The following is a 21,624-nucleotide window of genomic DNA, read 5'->3' on the forward strand; positions in this document are numbered from 1 at the left end:
CATCCACACCTAGCCTAATTAGATATGGCCATTTCGAATTTAGCGCTACTCCTCTCGTTGGGGAGGAGTACAGAAGTCGAATTTAAGAGAGCTCTATGTCGAACTAAATAGCTTTGTGGTGTGGATGGGTGCAGGGTTAATTCGATGTAACGGCGCTAAATTCAACATAAACGCCTAGTGTAGACCAGGCCTAAGTTTTCAGCAGAGAACAGAGCACTGAACTCCAGTTCCCTCAGCTGTTTATTGCAAGGCGTTTTCCCCCCCGCTCTTGCCAGACTGTAAACCCCAGGTAGTGACGAATCTCATTTAAAGCATGAACATCTCTCTGCAAGGGACTTTAAAGTGCTTTCTACACACAAGGCTTTAATGAGAAAAGCAAAGACAGCTGGACAGACAGATTACACCAGTTTGTCTTCGAGTGGTTTAAAGCAAAGAGGGGGAAAAATGACTGGATTACCATTTAAAAACTATATTCCCTAGGACTCACACACAACAGTCATCCCCCTTAACAGTCATTTACTATTATCTTATTCTATTTGCATGTATTTTGTGTCAAACTCTATTTTCTCCCATACAATGCGCACTGTTATTTTATTCCATTTGTATTTATTTTGAGCCAAAATCAACAGCACAAGGAAAGGGTTAGGAGACAACGTGTTTCATCACCTGCCTGTCTCTACTTTACACTTACGTAGTTCTTTATCTCTCCATCTCAAAGCACTTTATTAATGGTGGGCATCATTAGACTCACAAGTCAAAGGGAGAAACTGAGGCACAGAGCAGGGAAGGGACTAGCAGGTTGGTGGGAGAGGTGACAATGGAACCCAGGTGTGCTGACTCCTAACATCTTTAATTCCCCCCACATCAGCATCTTGCAACAATACTACAATCTCCTTGCTCTACTCCTGCCCCCCTCTATCCAGAGCACACACGCCTTATACAGAGCTGCAGAGGATGAACTCTGAGCATGTCATCACAGCACCCGTTGGGTGTCACCCCCCTCACGTGGACAGCGAGAGAGATTTCCCTGGACAAGAAAGTGGTGACTGATTATTATGTCTGACCAAGCAGAGGAGCATCTTTCCATTGCATGGTTCCTGCATCTCCCTAGGGCAGATATGATGCTGTGAGACGACATGTGAACTGATGGGCAGTGGCGGGGGGGCTTTTATGTAAGATTTAAACTGGGATTAGGCACAGTTGGGGGAGGATGGAATCAGAGGGGAATTAGAGCTACACGTTTTCTGCTTTACTTCTGTCCTTTCAATGCTGGCAACTACTCAGGGCAGACTAGAGTATGACCCTCTCTAGGGCCAAGATTTTTAGTGACTGGCAGTTTTGAATGCTCAACACGAGACACCTTTTAAGGGGCCTAATTTACAGAGGGTGATGAGGACCTGCCTTCTGAAAACAAGGCCCCATTAAGGGGTCTCAAATTTGGCATCCAGGAGAATGGTGGACATGTTGACACTAGGAAAAAAGGTGCATTTAACATGTATTAGAAATCCCCAGTGGAGAGATGGCAAGTTGTAGTTTGAACACATTAGTTGTGAACCCTAGAGTAGATACCTGCCAGCTACCACATGTTAAAATACAAACTGGCCTGTCTACACCAGGGCAATGTGTGTTAAAAACCCACCTTTACCAGTGAAGGCAGGGCCCAAGGTACCTGAAATTATTACTCGCTTTTAAAAGCCTTGGCCTTTTGCACTTACACAGCCCCGATGGCTGTCGCATCTGAGCAGGGGTTGTTTCCTTCTCGAATACCCAGGAGAATCACTTCGGGAAGATCCGGCAGGCTGGGTGAGTCAGCAAGAATATGCACTCAGGAATAAAAGGGTGTGTGTGGGGGGGGGGATATTAAACCTACCTGTACCCCGCTCCCACGCATGAGATCCTCTGGAATGGCATAGATCTGATTCTCCATTTCTACCTTCCGCAGGCCGTTATCAGACACCTTCACTCTCAGCACACGGAAGTTCGTGCCGCCAAGATCCAAGGCCAAGAAGTCTCCATTCTCTGCAGGGGCAAAGAGAGAAGAATATCATGTTAGAGGCCTCTGTCTTATTCACACACACGCCTTTAAAATGGAGCTATGGAATGACTGCCTATTTACATGGGCCAGATATGCTACCGCTGGCAGTGGTACTAGGCTGCTTTTAACAATAAGCAATAGTGGTTTCTGGCACTTTACTGGTTTGCTGAAATCTCCCCGTTTAGTGCAATCGTCCTGCAATCCCTGCTCGGGCAGACGCAAACAGCCAGCTCCGCCGCAGAAATAAGGCATGGTCAGGAAAAGGGCTAAGTGAGCATCTCTCCAGGCCAGACCCCACCCACACGGCCCTGAATGGAACTTGAAGCTGAAAAACTGCTCTCAAGAAAGAGTGACGGCCATACTGCCAATGCCCACCCACCACGAGTGAATCCCACTCTCAACACAGCTATCCCTTTGGGTGGAGGGGGTGAAAATTACCCCCTCAGGAAAGAATCTGACACCCAGGGACCCCTTCAACCACCTAAAATGCAAGCAGCTCTGTGGTGGAGGATGAGGCAATTAGCCAGAGCAAGTTGCACAAGGTAGTCGGGGAACTGTGGCCTGTGACACAAATAGCTCATACAGAGAGTCACGAGATCTTCTGAGTCCACACAGAGCAGACAGTGATGCTGTTTTTAAGGCTGGAGGCCACATGGTCTTAGTTAGAGCAGAGGAACTGAGCCAGGAGACCAGATGCCATTCCTGACTCTTCTGCTGCCTTGCTGTGTGACCTCAGGAGAGTCCCTCCATCTCCATGCCGAGTAATTCAAACCCAGGGGACCGGTTTCAAAGCAGGACTTTTTTGAAGGAAGGTGTAGCGGGGTGGTCGCCCGCTCCGGCCCAGAAAGGGTTAAAGCCAGCCCTGGGAGAGGGCTGAGACTGGGGCGGAAAGCCTGGACTGATGGGGAAGGCAGTAACAGCTAGGGCCACGCCCCAATGAGGCCCAGCTGGTCCCGATAAGAGGCTGCGAGCCAGAAGCCCAAACAGCCTCCTTCTGCTTGTAGAGAGAGAAGGGCCTGGCTGCTGGGAAGCTCAGGGTGCCTAGAGTGAGGCAGGGCTGGGGAAAGGCCAGAGGGGCTGGGGAGCTCCAGGCTGGCAACTCCCCAGGCTGCAGGGCCTTGTCCAAGGCCCCAGAGAGTCACTGGGTTCCAGAGAGGGGCAACAGGTCCAGACCCAACCTTGCCTATGATGAGTGGCTTATACTGCAGTCTGCCCCAGGGAGTGGGGCTAGATCAGGGTTCAGCAACCTTTCAGAAGTGGTGTGCTGAGTCTTCGTTTATTCACTCTAATTTAAGGTTTCGCGTGCCAGTAATACATTTTAACGTTTTTAGAAGGTCTCTTTCTATAAGTCTATAATATATAACTCAACTATTGTTGTATGTAAAGTAAATAAGGTTTTTTGAATGTTTAAGAAGCTTAATTTAAAATTAAATTAAAATGCAGAGCCCCCCAGACCAGTGGCCAGGACCCAGCAGTGTGAGTGCCACTGAAAATCAGCTCACGTGCCGCCTTAGGCACGCGTGCAATAGGTTGCCTACCCCTGGGCTAGATGGTGACTGGCAGTAGCCTTACACTGAGGTGAGGTGGGGTTAGTGGGTGGGGGTTCCCTGGGGAGGGGAGACCCAAAGAGAAAGGGGTTACTGCCAGGGGGCAGCCCCCAGATAAAGGGGCACTGGGTCTGGGAGGGACATGAGGGCCAAGAGGCAAGGCGGATCACCGGCCTACAGAGGGCGCTCCAAGGCTGGCAGAGCTAATTCCCATGGACGACCAGCAGGAGGCGCCGGAGGGGGTGAGTCCACAGGCTTAAAGAAGGATTTTGAAGTGTAAATAGGAGAGACTAAGTGATCACAGAGGGACAGAATGGAAAGACGCCCCTGAAGCATCACAGGACCATTGCCACGCACTTGGGCAAACTTTGTAAATACAGGACTCCATTCTCCTCTCACCTATGCTGGGTTAAAACCGGCACAAAGCCCAGTGGCCAACAGGGAAAATGGGAGTAAGAGCACTGTACTAGAAAGAGAGCCTAAGACATAAGGCCCTGTATCAAAGGCCTGGTGTGAGGCCTGAACTAAAGTAGCGGTCAAGCCTTGCTAATATAAAGCAAAGTTAGCAAGAGACAGGCTGAAAGCAGAAGTCAGGTTCTTCCCCACAGGTTCCAGGTGGGTTTGTACTCGACACGGTTAGGTGCCACCACTTGCCACAGCCCACGCTAGCATGGCTACGCTACTGTTTTTAGCGTGCTGCTTCGACGACAAACTAGCATGAGCAGGTCTGCTCAAGCTGGGAATCACACCCCCAGCTTCAAGTGTAGACGTAACCTAAGATTGTGAGCTGGTCAGAGCCTATAGCGATGCAGGGGGGAGGCAGAAAACAACGGAAGATAGATATACAACCCTAAATCTCAAGGCTGTCTCCAAAACCCTCATCATTAGAGGGATGCGAAGCAGCGTAAATCATCTACTACTTGAAAGCAGTGTAATCTACCAGCATGACAAGCAGAGAGGGAAAGTGAATCGAGTTTATCTGCCTATTTTGGTTGCCCTTAGTGGAGAGTTACAAACACAAAAGCAGGCGAGACAGGCTCAAGTAACAGCGTGATTTGGCTTGGTCCGTGGAGCATAGGTTAACACACAGTTTCTCTGGAGTACGGCCTCCCCTTAATTAATTTGCTTTAGGGAGCCTGTAACAAGTGTCGCTGAGCTGAACCCACCTCCCAGAGGAGATGGGTAGCTAATTCTATTTTTAAAAAAGCATTCAACTTTATTTTCCCAGACACCACGATGGGCCACCATTGAGTTTGGGACAAGGAAGTTTAATGGCCAGCCTAACTGGTGGAAGCGCCAAGCTTACTATATTAAATATTGAGCTGTGGGTGGGGGAGCAGGGAGGGGGAAAAAACCCACTATCAGCACTCTTAATTTCTGAACACACCAAATCTGCTGTGTTGGCTACTCCAGACGGATTACAGTGCCTAGGGACTGTCACGTGCCCAATGATGCTTTTATAAAGGGGCTACAGTTGAAACAAAAAAAAAAATTTAGTTAATTAGTATTCCAATGACACTGGGCCAGTTAGTGTCTTCCGTGAGGTCTTCTGCGGCAAAGACAGCTTGCTGTCCGAATCTGAAGGGCATTCAGCAGTAACGATAGCTTGACTGGAACGATTATGGGGTTGACTTTGCAAAAACTTGGAGTGGATGTGTGGGGGAAAAAAAAAAAAAAAAAAAAATCTGAGCTGAAACAATTGCTCATTTCTGTAAAGCTGCCTCTTCTCCCCCCACCCCGGCCCCAATCTCCTGTTTAAAATATCTTGCACTCCTGGGAAACTAATAACTAGCCAAGATCAGATCCCAGAGGATAATTTCTTTTAAAATCTCGTCTAAATCATCCTTCCACAAGCGAGCCCAAGCTGCCACAATGAAGAGAGTTTAAACTTGAGCCAGCTCAATCGCTTAGCGGTAAGGGTGGTGAGATGCCATGTGGGACACCAGGGTTTGAGGCAGTGGCTGTGCACTCCCTTGTGAGAGATCGGAGTTGGATCTCACTCCTGGGGCTGGCAGGCCTTGCGAGGAAGGTGGCTGGTCACCAAGGAAAGGAGGGAGAAACAGGTGCCAGATTCTCAAGGGCACCCTCCTGTCAATCCCTTTTTATCCTCCTCAGCAAGCTAGGAAGCGAAAGCTTTGCCCAGACTGTGACACTCTGGTTACGCCCTAATTACTTACACTCATGTTATAAGGAGGAGATGCCAAGCTGATTAGGTCATTATTTAGCAAGCATGGGACAGCCCCCCACCAACCCATCTTTATAAGGATTCAAACAACGCCTCCACGCCCGAGCCGAGCAGCCGAGAACTATGTGGTGTTTCAACCTGGGACCCAGATCACAGCTTGTGCCTTCTCTAACAATAACCCAATGCCTTTGAGCACCCTAGAGCAGGGAACCATATGCAAAATGTTCTATTCAGCCTTTATACCATGCTAATCACATTGTGTTCTGTTCCAACATCTGCATACGACAGGCATCTGCTTCCATGAAAATCTTGAGCTTGGGATAGATGCTGTGACATTTATTTTTAAAAATAAAAAGTAGCCACTTTAATTTTAGGTAGGGTGAGTGTCAGTGACAAGGAAGCTTGGCATAGCACAAATGTCTTTCATCCAGATATCAAAGCAATTTTTAAACATAAACAAAGACTCTCAGCCCATCTGCAAGGTAGATTTATCTTCATCCCCATTTCACAGGTAAGGAAACTGTGGCAGAGAGAGATGTCTTCTGGGACTTGCACAAGGCCACAACAATTCAGGGGCATAGCTGGGATTTGAACTCAAGAATCACAACGCCCATTCTACAGCCATAAAACCCCAACTAGGCACCACTGCTTCTTTCCTTGAGATACCCAATTTGCAGGTCAGGTAGCTTAGATCACCCTTGCATCAAGGTAAGAGGGTCTGAAAACTAACAGTCAGGTGGCTAAAATGGAGCCCCCCCCTCCCCCCCCCCCGCGCCAGCAAGCTTGTTAGTTTCTCTGGTTCTTGCAACAGTCACCAAGACAGCCCTTGTCTATATCTGGGACTCAACCACCAATGGGCAGCAACTGGTGTAACTTCACCGAGACAACCTGTAGGGAAAGCCAGGATCTGCACTGTGTTCAAGACTGGCTAATCCCAATTACAGAGAAGGCCTTTGTTTCATTTCCAAAAGCACTAACCACCCTCTCTTCTCAAGTGATTGGTGCAAAACACCTGAAGGGACATTTAAAAGCTGTCAGGCTCTAAGTATTTTCAATGCCAGTTGTCAGACATCACCCGTGTGGTGCTCTGCTCTGTTCAATGTTGATAAGTCGGCTGCGTGCGTGTGTTCCCTCTGTGTGCTGCCCCGGCTCTGCAGATCGCTGACACAATAGACCCCGAGGGAACCCCCAATGACCATAGATCATAAGGTACGAAGGCACCCGGCCAGGTTTATTTAGGGTTACCATACGTCCAGATTTTCCCCGGACATGTCCGGCTTTTTGGGCCTCAAATCCCCGTCCAGGAGGAAATCCCAAAAAGCAGGACATGTCCGGGAAAATAGGGAGGGAGGGGCCAGCGGTGCTCAGCCGGGGCCGGCGGTGCTCGGCCGGGGGCCGGTGGTGCGGGGCCAGGGCCGGGCCGGGGCTGGCGGTGCTTGGGCAGGGACTTTGGGGAAGGGGCGGAGTTGGGGCGGGTCCGGGGCCCCATGGAGTGTCCTCCTTTTTTTAAATTAAAATATGGTAACCCTAGGTTTATTGCCAAACGAAACACAGTCTCTAGCTCCCCGGATCAGATGTCTACAGTTCTCCTAGTACATATGTGCTCCCTGACAATGGACCGGCTCAGTCAGTGGCGGGACTTTCCACTGCCCCCTAGGCCAGACAAAGGCAACTCCTCAAGGGTGCATTCTTATACACAGGTACAAACAAGTTACACATCACTCCTGACGTATTGAGGTACAACCCCTCTACGTAGTAAGGTGCCGCCTCTCACCTTGCACATGTTGGTTCGAACAAAAACAACTCTATCCATCATATTACCCTTTTGCCCCTGTCTTTAGGGTGGGTCCGCCTGTTTTTTGTTATCTGTGTGGAATGTGCAAGTATCAGAGTGTTCTGGTATCATCCTGGCATATGTTTATATCTCTAGTGTCCTGTACCTTTTAGTTATGTGCATTTTTGCAACATCAGCCCTTTCTTTGCCAGCTTCTGTGAGCAGGGCCTACCTCTGACTCACAGTTTAACTTTGCTTTATGTTAACGAAGTCTTGACTATTACTTTAGTTCAGACCTTAGGCCTCATACCGGGCCCCTGATACAAGGGTTTATGTTTCAGGGCCTCATTTTACCACAAGCCCCTTGTGGGAGGTGCTCATAATCTGGCAGGATCGAGCCTTTCGAATGTAAAAGTCTGTAGTTGCACAGACCAGAATTTCCTCTAAATCCCACACTGCACCTTGCACACCAACAGCAGCTAAGTATCCAGGTCACACGGTCTTAACAAAATAGCTTCCATCCAGGGAGCAACTCAATCCCTGTTACCATAAGAGACACAGTAATTATAGTTGATACCAGCACAGGATTGCAAGACACACTAGCAGCAGCAACAGAAGAGCCACCTCTGGGGCTTTTTGGATCCAGTTTAATGTTAAGGTGTTATAAAGTGTCCGATGGATGGGATTGGTCATCCAGACCGACTCTCAGAGTTTTTGGGGGAGAGAAAAGTGTTCTGGGTTGGGAGGGAGGGGGGGTTGTTTTTTAGGAGTAGGAAAGAGTCTTTTTTGGCAGGATGTTTTTACTAAGAGCAAAATCCAACTATGATTGGAGATGCCAATTAAACAGTATTATTTGCATTATGGTAGCGCGTGGAGGCCCCAATGGAGATTGTGGGCCCATTATGCTAAATGATGTAGACGCTCAGGGTATGTCTACACTGCAATCAGAGGTGTGACGGCAGCACGTGGAGATATACCTGAGCTGGCTTTCATCTAGCGACTGCAAGTACCAACAGCAGTGACGCTACGGCAGCATGGGCTGTACAAGCCTGCCTGGGACACTGGGTCATTATTCAGGCATCCAGTCTGTGCTGCCCCAGCTTCACTGCTATTGGTAGCTGAAGCTTGTCTACACTACAGCGGCACAGCTATGGGGCTGCAACTGTGCTGCTAATACCGTAGTATTGATGCTTCCTACCTTCCTTCTGTCGGCCTAGCTGCATCTACACCATGGGGGGTTAAGTCAACCTAACGACAGTGTACAAAATATATTGGAAGGACAGAACAGGTCGTGTGGGGGAGGGGGAGTGGCACTATATGTGAAAGAAAATGTAGAATCAAATGAAGTAAAAATCTTAAGTGAATCCACATGTTCCATAGAATCTCTATGGATAGAAATTTCATGCTCTAATAAAAATATAACATTAGGGATCTATTATTGACCACCTGACCAGGACAGTGATGATGAAATGCTAAGGGAAATTAGAGAGGCTATCAAAATTAAGAACCCAATAATAGTGGGGGATTTCAATTATCCCCATATTGACTGGGAACATTTCACTTCAGGACGAAATGCAGAGATAAAATTTCTCGATACTTTAAATGACTGCTTCATGGAGCAGCTGGTACGGGAACCCACAAGGGGAGAGGCAACTCTAGATTTAGTCCTGAGTGGAGCGCAGGAGCTGGTCCAAGAGGTAACTATAACAGGACTGCTTGGAAATAGTGACCATAATACAATAGCATTCAACATCCCTGTGGTGGGAAGAACATCTCAACAGCCCAACACTGTGGCATTTAATTTCAAAAGGGGCAACTATGCAAAAATGAGGGAGTTAGTTAAACAGAAGTTAAAAAGTACAGTGACTAAAGTGAAATCCCTGCAAGCTGCATGGGCGCTTTTTAAAGACACCATAATAGAGGCCCAACTTCAATGTATACCCCAAATTAAGAAACACAGTAAAAGAACTAAAAAAGAGCCAGCGTGGCTTAACAACCATGTAAAAGAAGCAGTGAGAGATAAAAAGACTTCCTTTAAAAAGTGGAAGTCAAATCCTAGTGAGGCAAATAGAAAGGAGCATAAACGCTGCCAAATTAAGTGCAAGAATGTAATAAGAAAAGCCAAAGAGGAGTTTGAAGAACGGCTAGCCAAAAACTCCAAAGGTAATAAAATGTTTTTTAAGTATATCAGAAGCAGGAAGCCTGCTAAACAACCAGTGGGACCCCTTGATGATCAAGATACAAAAGGGAGTGCTTAAAGACGATAAAGTCATTGCGGAGAAACTAAATGGATTCTTTGCTTCAGTCTTCACGGCTGAGGATGTTAGGGAGATTCCCAAACCTGAGCCGGCTTTTGTAGGTGACAAATCTGAGGAACTGTCACAGATTGAAGTGTCACTAGAGGTGGTTTTGGAATTAATTGATAAACTTAACATTAACAAGTCACCGGGACCAGATGGCATTCACCCAAGAGTTCTGAAAGAACTCAAATGTGAAGTTGTGGAACTATTAACTAAGGTTTGTAACCTGTCCTTTAAATCGGCTTCTGTACCCAATGACTGGAAGTTAGCTAACGTAACACCAATATTTAAAAAGGGCTCTAGAGGTGATCCCGGTAATTACAGACCGGTAAGTCTAACGTCGGTACCGGGCAAATTAGTCGAAACAATAGTTAAGAATAAAATTGTCAGACACATAGAAAAACATAAACTGTTGAGCAATAATCAGCATGGTTTCTGTAAAGGGAAATCGTGTCTTACTAATTTATTAGAGTTCTTTGAAGGGGTCAAACAAACATGTGGACAAGGGGGATCCAGTGGATATAGTGTACTTAGATTTCCAGAAAGCCTTTGACAAGGTCCCTCACCAAAGGCTCTTAAGTAAAGTAAGTTGTCATGGGATAAAAGGGAAGGTCCTTTCATGGATTGAGAACTGGTTACAAGACCGGGAACAAAGGGTAGGAATTAATGGTAAATTCTCAGAATGGAGAGGGGTAACTAGCGGTGTTCCCCAAGGGTCAGACCTTGGACCAATCCTATTCAACTTATTTATAAATGATCTGGAGAAAGGGGTAAACAGTGAGGTGGCAAAGTTTGCAGATGATACTAAACTGCTCAAGATAGTTAAGACCAAAGCAGACTGTGATGAACTTCAAAAACATCTCACAAAACTAAGTGATTGGGCAACAAAATGGCAAATGAAATTTAATGTGGATAAATTTTAAGTAATGCACATTGGAAAAAATAACCCTAACTATACATACAATATGATGGGGGCTAATTTAGCTACAACAAGTCAGGAAAAAGATCTTGGAGTCATCGCGGATAGTTCTCTGAAGATGTCCGCGCAGAGTGCAGAGGCGGTCAAAAAAGCAAACAGGATGTTAGGGATCATTAAAAAGGGGATAGAGAATAAGACTGAGAATATATTATTGCCCTTATATAAATCGATGGTACGCCCACATCTCGAATACTGCGTACAGATGTGGTCTCCTCATCTCAAAAAAAAGATATACTAGCACTAGAAAAGGTTCAGAAAAGGGCAACTAAAATGATTAGGGGTTTGGTATGGGTCCCATATGAGGAGAGATTAAAGAGGCTAGGACTCTTCAGCTTGGAAAAGAGGAGACTAAGGGGGGATATGATAGAGGTATATAAAATCATGAGTGATGTGGAGAAAGTGGATAAGGAAAAGTTATTTACTTATTCCCATAATACAAGAACTAGGAGTCACCAAATGAAATTAATAGGCATCAGGTTTAAAACAAATAAAAGGAAGTTCTTCTTCACGCAGCGCACAGTCAACTTGTGGAACTCCTTACCTGAGGAGGTTGTGAAGGCTAGGACTATGAGAGCGTTTAAAAGAGAACTGGATAAATTCATGGAGGTTAAGTCCATTAATGGATATTAGCCAGGATGGGTAAGGAATGGTGTCCCTACCCTCTGTTTGTCAGAGGATGGAGATGGATGGCAGGAGAGAGATCACTTGATCATTGCCTGTTGGTCCACTTCCTCTGGGGCACCTGGCATTGGCCACTGTCGGTAGACAGGATACTGGGCTAGATGGACCTTTGGTCTGACCCGGTACGGCCGTTCTTATGTTCTTATGTTATTGGGGCATGAAATTTTTCATAGCCCTGAGCAACATAGCTAGAACAACTTAAGTTTTAGGTGCAGATCACCAAGGCCGCGGTTAGCTAGATTAAAGCTAGCGAGAGTATACCTACATGTGATACAATCACACCTCCGACTGCAGCATAGACATACCCATAGCGAGAAAGAGTCCCTGCCCCAAAGAGCTTACATGACATGACCCATGCTTGTGTTAGCTTGAAAAAATAAAACTGAAGCCCCGAACAAAAAGGGGACTGAAATCCTGTGGTTTACACCATCCTCGACCTGACCTGAGTAAACAGGTGCTGGGACAGCAGCTCGGGAAATGGATGTTTTTGCTTAGCTTTAAAATTTACTTTTAAAATTTGTTTTCACTCCATTCTCCCCACCGCACCCCTTGTACAGAACTTTAGAATTCCATGACTGTGCAGACTAAGACTCCACTGACTCACACACAGGTTTGTTAAGTGATCTGGAATATTCAATCTAGTCAGCTTAAAAAAAAAAAAAAGAGAGAGAAATTGGAGCCGCTCCAGACTTTGTCCAACATGGAAACAAAGGGGGTGGGTGGGGACACACCACAACACAGCTTTTTCAATGCCTGTTACAATCTCATTGTTGTGGATCCACCAACTAAACATATTGCTGCGATTATGCCATAAAGTTTCGATCATTCTAGCAAAAGAACCAGCCTGAAAAAAAGGGTAAGCATTCTAAACTTCAACACACCTGTGCCAAATTAGGTTACAGAAGTAGCCTAATATTGCTTTCATGTCAGTATAAACATATGGAGTAACCCCAGCGTAAATAGTCAGTTCAGAATCAGGCCCAGTAAGTTTAAGCAGTTTAACCTGACAATTAAAATAAAAACCTATCATCAGATGGGAACTACTTTGTTCGGTTCTATCAGTACTGAGTACAATACGATACCAGAGCTGAAGTTTCATGCAGATCGGACATTCTCTATAAACTACAGTATAATATATTTAAAGTCCTTCAAACCCACATGCATTGTGACCTGGCTTTTCCCGGTGGGGCAATCACACAGTTCTCCCATTTACTTCAGTTATGGGTGCTCAGCACTTGGGGGAAGGGGGGGGGAGAATAAATAGGTACCTTGAGGCCTGGTTTTGATTTAAAGTTCCCTGAATTTCAATGAGATTTAGGTATCTAACTCCCTTAGGTTTCTTTCAAAATCCCATTCTAAGCACACTGATCTACTTGGGGATTCAGGCATTCCATTGCATACCGTATTGTGTTAGTCTAACTCCTATGTGGGTATTACACTGATGTGTATATGAAATGGCTGTCTATGGTAACATGGGGAAGGATGTAACATTAAGAAGAAATTACATCTTCAGAATGAAAGTGACATTTCAGAATTCCATCCCATAGGGCAAAGCAAAGGAGCAAAATATTCCAGTAACCTGGCTACCACAGATTTCAAGGGGAAGTAAAACAATCAGCTGGCAAGGGATACGAACTGCCTACGCTATTGAGAAAACAAACCGAGCCTCTAGAGATTAAAACCTGGTAACTGAACATACCATTCTTTCCAGCAGGACTGGTGTTTGCTCAGGGCCTAAGCAAGAGGACACAGGGATTGGGTCTCCTCTCGCTTACTCTGCGGTGCAAGTCAGGAGAAACTCTATTGAAGTCACTGGAGTTAGACTAGTGAGAACAGAAGAGATTCAGCATTGCTGAGAGCAAGCTGCGTGTTCATAGCTTCCAAGAGCCATTTCACTTAGTAAAGAAGGTATGGCATAAAATGGTTATGCAACTATAACACTGCACCCTCCTGACTAATGCTTCCTCTATTTCAGGCCAGCAAACAGAGAGAGATGGGGAAGAAGGAAATGGACAAATGCCACCCACACTTTCAAGTGCTGGGGGGGGAAACCCAATGTCTATTGCACAAAGCAGAGAGACATATTTAGATCAGACTTCACTTTCCAATAAAACGTGTCACTAGATTTGCCTTAGATTCATTTTCTCTATTGCAGCACGTTGTTATCAGTGTCTCAATTAACCCCTCATGTGGCAAACAGGCAGTATGAGTGGCAGAAGCCTGCTTATAACGTTCTCCTTCTGGGTACAGAGAACAGCTGCTTGTTCAGATGCAGCTGACCCATCTCAAAAGCCCCATATATCAGCATATGGTATTCAAAGCAGAAAATAGGTGGCAAGAGTGCCCGGTGACCAAAAGGAGCAGTAGGATTTCCTTTAAGAAAGATCCAACTTGAACAATGAGAGAAACACAGAGCTCTGAGATTACAAGGTCAGTCGCCTCATCTTTGCTATACTACATATGGGGAGATCGCAGCCTAGTGAATAGGGTGTTGGACTGGGAGTCAGGATACAGGGGCTCTAGTTCAGAATCTGCCACTGCCTACCTCTTATGCCTCAGTTTCCTCACCTGTGAAGTGGGGTTAATGATGCTTCCTTGCCTTTGTAACATGCTTTGAGATCTACAGATGGAGAATGCTATATAAAAGAACTACTATTGGTCTTTGTCTACAGGGGAAGCCTCCTTTAGCCCTAACACCAATTCCCTCTAAGCTAAGACTCCGGAGACCCTGCTGCCCATTACAATATGTTGTAACAAACTGAGAATTGAGCTCTTTTTCACTGTCCAACAGCATCTCACTTGAGTAGGTGACAATGTATTTGGGAACCTGATCCTGCAAGATACTAACAGCCCTCAACTCATCCTGAAGAGGTGCTGTGCAATGAGTACCATCAACTCTCATAGGGCCTTAAATTTGTAACATCTGGCTGCTTCCAAGCAAGACTGAGTGGATTACAATTGCTTCTAAAGCGTGGAAGGGGCACTCATGTTAAGTATTAGACAACCAAACAATTCCATCTAGACGCTTATACAGCCCCAATCACTGTAGTATCTGAGCACTGCACATTCAACATCCCATCTTCACATCACCCCTGTAAGGGAGGGAGGTATCCCCATTTTACAGGAAACCATGGCTCAGAAATGCCAACGGACTAGCCCACGTCCTCAGAACAAGGAATTGAGCCCAACTTTCACGAACCCTAGGCTACGGCCTTAATCACAAGACCCAGAGCAGAACCTATGATGGAAATATATCCCCACCCTACCCCGCCCAGATTAATATTTAAACAGGACAGAACACGTGAGCATCAATCACCAAAGAAAAAGAGCAAATGGAGTGGGGAAAGTTTGTTAAGAAGTTTATGATGGGATTTGTCCCTTAGTGACACAACAATTCGGCGACTCGATATTAGTGATCGATTTGAACCGAGCTCTTGGTTTGGACACGCGCAGCAGCAGCTCTAAGCTGACAGCAAGGGCCAGATTCTGCTCTCACTTAGGCTGACGGCAACAGGAGTAACTCCCTGGAGCCGACGGAGTGAGAGGAGAATCAGGCTCTAAGACGTTCAGGCTGCCTAACTCTCAGCTCCTTTTTAGACTATGGGATCTCAACCACAGGAACAAACTGAATCTAACCAAAAAAATAATATTCACCCCTGCTGAGCAGTTAAGAGAACCTGTATGATCAGACAACTCCTCTCCCTGCAAAAGATATCGTTCCCCCGAGAGAAATCCCTCTGCTGAATCTTTGCCCAAAGGCACAGGAGCAGCAGTAGACTGGCAAGTCACTATGCATCGTTGGATGAAACATTACATAGCACCCAGGGTAAAGTTTAGAGCTTTACTGTTTAAAAAGCAGAAGATGCAGCAGCTCCAGGAAAGCACCAAGATTCCTTTGACACTGCAGTTACTCGGAAGGCTAGTGAAACCAGAGACCAGCTACAGATGGGATTTGGCATAGGGTCTGAACGAATACATTGACATGGCTAGCAGAAACCCACGGCAGCGAACCTCAGTGCTCGGGTCTACGGCACTAAAACAGCTACGTAGACATTCGGGCTGGAGCTCGGGCTCTGAAGCCCGAGGATGAGGGTGAACTTCACAGCCCAAGCCAGTGTCTACACTGCTGTTCTGAGCACTGTGGCGCCAGTCCCGTGAGTCTGTAGACCCGGGCTCTGAGACTCACTGCTGCAGACACACCCTATGTCAGCTCGGTGTCAGTGACACCAAAGTCACAGGAGCTGTTCTCATGAGACTGTAACCCAAAGACGTAGACGCTCCGGGGCTCAGCTGGGCTTGCCAGATACTTGCAACGCTGCTCAGAAAGGTGGATGAGCCACAGCGATGGAACAACCCCTTCCATAAATGCTAGGACATAACAGCATCATAGCTACGCTACACTACAGTAGACAGGACCACGGATAGAAGCAGCAGGGGGGGACCCCAATGCAACAGCAGAGCAGCTGGAGATGGGAGGAGAAATGGAGACGGGTGCCTTCTTCTATGGCTCAGTTCCTCCTCCCTTTCCCTCTCCTGGATGCTGGCCACCTGGTCCCATGTTGGTCGTTTCTATACAAAAAAGTCTTTATAGTGGTGCCAATGAGGTCACCACGCTCTTTGGGCCGAAGAGCCACTCTGGGACACACACAAATACAGGTCCAGTGAAGTTAGAGTGGAATTTGCCCCACAGTCTTCCAGATCCTCTATATACCCCTAGCTCACCCAGCTGATCTCCTGTCTCAGCAGTCGCAGACCCATTCCCCAGCCCTTTGCCTGCACAGCTGACGCTGGTTCAGCTCTCCCAGAGCAGCAAGGTTGGGAGAACCAGTGTCACTAAGACACCAGCTGCTGCCAGCATCTCAGCCATCATGTCTCCTGTACTGCGCAGGGTCTGTCTAATCAACAGAGTTACTTCACGCCCCAGCTACCTGGCTACCTTAGGGCTCTCCAATGTTCAGCTCTGCTGGAGGGATGTCAGCAACTGTGGGAAACCATTGCCAAATTTCCTTCTCATGTATCTATTCCATGTCACCCTCTGCATGTAATTGACTTTAAACCAGAAATCCTTCTTTTCTCCCTAACCTAAGCCTCTCAGTGCTCTCTTTAAAGGAACAATCAAATCCTACACCCGGTTTCCCTACAGTCATTTATCTAGAAACTTTACTAACAAAAACAATGAGGAGTCCGGTGCCACCGGACTCCTCGTTTTTGTGGATACAGACTAACAGGACTACCCCTCTGATATTTACTAACAAACACGCTCTGCTCATCAGCACTGCTGTCACTATTATTGTAGGTTAGCACCCAACAGCCCCAACCAAGATCAAAGACCAGCCATGCACCTGTAAGACCCAGTCCCCTGCCCTGCCCTGCCCTGGAGAACTTTGAGTCTAACAGCAATATGCTCCCTGTACCTTATCTTTTGATCTGCACAGTTTCCTTGTGTTTGTATCAAAGTTTAATCAGATGAGAAATGCCTTTGATTTTTATCTGAACAATTACAGTACAAAGCTATGGCCAGATCCTGCAGGGTGCTGAGCGCTTCCTACACCGCACAGGCTTTCAAAAGTAGAAGGCCCTCAGTACTTTACAGTTTAGGGGACCAATCCTGCAAACGGAGGCAATGTATCCTAGTGGACAGAGCTCTGGATTGGGACTCAGGATATCTGGGTTCTGCTCCTGACTCTTCCACTAGACTGCTGGGTGACCTTGGGCAAGTCACATTCCCCTCTCTGTACCTCATTTTTCCCCATCTGTAAAATGGGAATAATGATACTGACCTCCTTTGTAAAGTGCTTTGAGATCTACTGATGAAAAGCTCTGAGTAACAGCTCGGTATTATTCTTATTTTTAAGGTGGTCATGGGCCTAATTCTCCTATTAAACCAATTTCACACCAAGATAAATCTACTGCATCTACACTGACATCAAACTGATGTAGTCAAATTAAAAATCAGGCCTTGCAGTAAGCATTGGCAATGCTTGCCAGGTGGTTTTTCCTCTGTCTAGTGGCCAGCCTGGAATTGGGATGAACAGTCTTCGCCCAGGATCCCAGCCGTTGTCCTTCAATCTGTCGGGTATTTGCGAACCACTCAGCGCACAGCAGAACCTTGCATCTCGGCAACTCCGGCATACATAAGGGGCATTTGGAACGTTGCTGAAAGACATCCAGATCCTGTCCTAGCATGCAAGGATCCAATACCAAGTCTCCTAGCCAAAAGACTAGTTTGCTCCTCACTCACAAATCCCATAACTTTCCTTGCCGGGCGGTGAGCAGCACGTTTTCTGACATCTCTCAGGACCTCAACCCCAGCTGAATTATTTATTCTTGATCCTGAATGCTTTAGACAGATGTTACATCAGCAAATCAGTTTTAAAGGTAATCTGGTGATTGCACGGAGATCACAACAATCGGAAGGAGAGTAATAAGCTGCCACGGCTAGCAGACCTAGGAGAACAAAGCTGTTAGCCATGGGAGGAGTTTGGTGCATCTATCTAGGCTCTTATATCAGCACCCATCATTGTAATATCTGAGCACTTTCTGGGCACTCCTATGCTAGGATAGTGATGAACTGTTCACCAAGATCTTAGAAATCTGTCTTTTTGGGGGGAGGGATAGCTCAGTGGTTTGAGCATTGGCCTGCTAAACCCAGGGTTGTGAGTTCAATCCTTGAGGGCACCATTTAGGGAACTGGGGTAAAAATCTGTCTGGGGATTGGTCCTGCTTTGAGCAGGGGGTTGGACTAGATGACCTCCTGAGGTCCCTTCCAACCCTGATATTCTATGATTCTATGATAGTGGCTGGCAGGAAGCGTTCAGTTAAAAGGCTCGACTGTGCATGTGTATTATGGGGAACTAAGGTTTTTCCATGGTCACTCTGAGGTCAGTTAGCCTGCTGGCACTACCAGCCCCTTGTGTTCTACCCAGGACTGTTTCTGTCCTGCAAGAAGAGGCATTCTCAGCTTGCGACCCCAGTGTGAGTTATGAGCAACTCTCTTCAAGTCAAGAGAATTACACCACCAGGGCAGGTCGGAGAAGAACTGAGCCCTTCATTCCCCAATTCAAACACAACAGGAGGACAAAACAATCGGGAAAAGGATGTAGAGAGGAACAAATAAGGAACAGAAGAGCTCATTCCTCCACCCCCACCCACACTGTAGGCAGAACAAGCGATTCCTTGCAGCACTTTACCTGTCCCATCTGGGGTGGATCTCACAAACGAGGGCAACATTTTCACCGACGACGTGGGGTTGGTGTCCACTCCGAGACCCTTCTCCATCTCCTTTCGGAAGCGCTCAGACACCTCCTGGAGCGTTTCATCGGAGAGCCGCATGTGATAGAGGTATTTGTCAATCTGAAAGGTGTAGGAAAGCCAGTGGGTCAGCATGGGGGTCAGGCATTGTGGTTGGACCCATGAGAATATTACCCAACCACGGGTCATCGGTGGGGACTGAACCAGAGACCCTCAGCACCAGTGCACACAGACTTCTCTCAATGGAGCAAAAGGAGTAACTCTTTTGGCAATAGTAGGCTATTGTCCTCTCTATGGACCAGCCACTAGCATGGTACATTTCCAAACAGACATAGCATGGTGTTTGAGAAGGATCAAATCAACACCTCAACTCAGATCACAACTAACACTCATCCGCTGAATTGAATCACTACAGATAATACTTTGTGCTTCCCACATGCCTTCCTTCTTAGCGTTGCAGCGCTTCTCACATTAAGGAAGCAAGCCTCACAACCCCCAGGCCAGTCAGGATTATCCCCATTGTATAGAGGGGGAAACTGAGGCACACAGCCACATGGTCTGCTCTTCAGAGTTGCCAAGCACCCGTCACTCTCACCAAACATTAATTGGAGCTTCTGGTGCTCAGCACCTCTCAAAAAATCAGGCTGTTACTCGTCTGTGGCCACGCAGAGAAAGTGAGGCAGAAGCAGGAACTGAATTCAAGATCCTCAAAGGCCATCCAATGCCTTAGCTACCAAGACTCTCCTCCTTAAGGCCTCTGAAACTAGCCAGCCTGTCAGTCTCTAGGGGGTGTCAATTTTATAGCAGCAGGGCAGGGTAAGTTGCTGGCCTCTCTCTGCAGCCGGGAACACCATGGCAAAGTTAGGTTCAGACTTTTCCACTCAGGGCTTCCTTTATTATTAAAACATAATAAAACAGTGAGAGTTCCACAACTAAACCCAGTCTTTTCCCTGACCCGAAGATGGAGACGGCCTGCCCCGATTGAAAACATCCCTCCAGTTTAATTACTTGGTTTAAACAAATTAAAAAGGCAGGTTCAAGTGTCGGGGAAGTCAGAGGAAAACTCCACTCACTCTGCTCACATAAGGCAAAGAGCATACTTCACCGGAAATTAAGTGGGAGGCTTTTAAAAGCGCTGTATTGAAAGAGCCAGTTGACATTCCATAGGCCAGCAACATCCAGCTGGCTGAGAAGTGACCTCATGCATGGGCGTGGCCATATGACCACTAGGGTGAGCAAAATAAGTATAATTTTAAGGGCTGCTTTCCTTGTGCGTTTTCGGCCACACTGCTTCCTAGCTGCTCATGCATTTGGGGCCAGATCCTCAGCTGGTGTAAGTCAGCTTAGTTGCATTCAAGTCAGTGGCTGTACACCAACGTACACCCCCTTGGGAGCTGTCCTTTAAATAGCAAACATATCTTTGCTATCCAGCCAGGATATTCTTACTTCCTAAGGAAAAAAAATCTTGTGAGCTGAATAAAGTCACAAAAAGAGGCCAGCGGAGGACAAGCTGACAGGCAGAGGTGAAAATGCAAATAGTGATATCTGAAAGGGCATCTCAGAGCAAGCTAGACAGGATTCCTTTATGGGGCCTTTAAATACCATAAAGCGGGGAAGCCAAATACTTACCTCTGCTTACCCAGCTATGTACTTTCACTCACAGGAAATTAGTTCCAACACAGCCCACATACCAGTGCTACGGTAATAGCCTTTAGTTATGTGCCCCTCCTCCCACTCGGAGTGGAAAAAAGCATGAGAGACAAAGCACATGCCCAAATCCACATTTTGCAAGAGTTCAGGATCTAGGGCTCTGAGCCTGTCTCATCTCCAGACTGATAAGATGTTTGGACATGCTGGAAAGTCAAAACAAGAGCACAGCCGGGGCAATTGGGAGCGTGCTTGGTTTTTGAAGTCAGATTAGCCAGGCTGTTTGTAACACTTCAGCCTTCAAAGCCTGCAGGAGCGTTTAGCAGTTTATGCATTTGACACAGGGCAGGGGGGCACAATATTATTTCTCAGCCGTGAGCTTAATGCAGGAGTAATGAAGTCATTGTAACTACCCTGCACCGCGGGCGCCTGGTGTTCTTCAGTTGTGCCCTTTTGTAGTCTCCTTGGGAGAAGCCAGCCGTGCAGTTAACCAAGAACTAGGGTGACCAGACAGCAAGTGTGAAAAAATCAGGACGGGGGTGGGGGGTAATAGGAGCCTATATAAGAAAAAGACCCAAAAATCAGGACTGTCCCTATAAAATCGGGACATCTGATCACCCTACCAAGAACGAACCCATCCTAGACGCCATCTAGCAGGAAGATTTCACATGGGGTTTTCATCATGAGAACTAGACCTGCACCCCAACACCCTCAACTCTTGAAGATCCATTATCATCACACCCTGGTCCGCTCTTTAGTTAGCAGCACAGGCCGTTTCGGGGAGCCCAGTCAGGCCATCCTCACCAGAGACGCACCCCCTCCTTCCCAGGCCAAAGTATTTATTTTTCCTCCCTTTCCCCACTTCACTGCTGATCATTCTCTCTCCCGCTGCCTCAGGGCTAGATGGTGCTGCTGGTGGAAAAATCTTCCCTTCCCCACATTGTAGCCAGGTGCTTTCCAATCACTTGCCAGCTGAGATCCACAATATTTGCTCTTCCACCTCCGCCTATGGCAAGGTACGGCGAGCAGAGAGCATGCAATATGCTTGCCCAACAGCAGATGCCGCCGTGCCCGGTTTGTGACTACATGGTGATGCGCCTTGGCTGATCCCCACAACCCTCTCTGACTACACGTCTGGTACTTGCCAAGATCCTCATGTGCTTACGATTCCACAGTATTAAAAATAATCAGCAGTGTCAAGAAGCGGGGTGACCTTCCTCTAATT

General features: G+C 46.9%; 1 protein-coding gene across 1 annotated transcript in view; it reads right to left on the reverse strand.

The window, feature by feature from the left end:
• The window catches only part of HK2 (hexokinase 2), a 68,262-nt gene that overhangs the window by 35,962 nt on the left and 10,676 nt on the right, over positions 1–21,624 (reverse strand). Inside the window, exons 2-3 of the mRNA XM_024203379.3 lie at positions 18,692–18,854; positions 1,871–2,019 (exon numbers count right to left, since the gene is read on the reverse strand). Of these exons, the coding sequence (XP_024059147.1) occupies positions 1,871–2,019; positions 18,692–18,854 (312 nt within the window). The remainder of the gene's footprint in view (positions 1–1,870; positions 2,020–18,691; positions 18,855–21,624) is intronic.

This window comes from Terrapene carolina, unplaced genomic scaffold, assembly GCF_002925995.2.
Source record: "Terrapene carolina triunguis isolate 2854851 unplaced genomic scaffold, T_m_triunguis-2.0 Scaffold53, whole genome shotgun sequence".
Lineage (NCBI taxonomy): Eukaryota > Metazoa > Chordata > Testudines > Emydidae > Terrapene > Terrapene triunguis.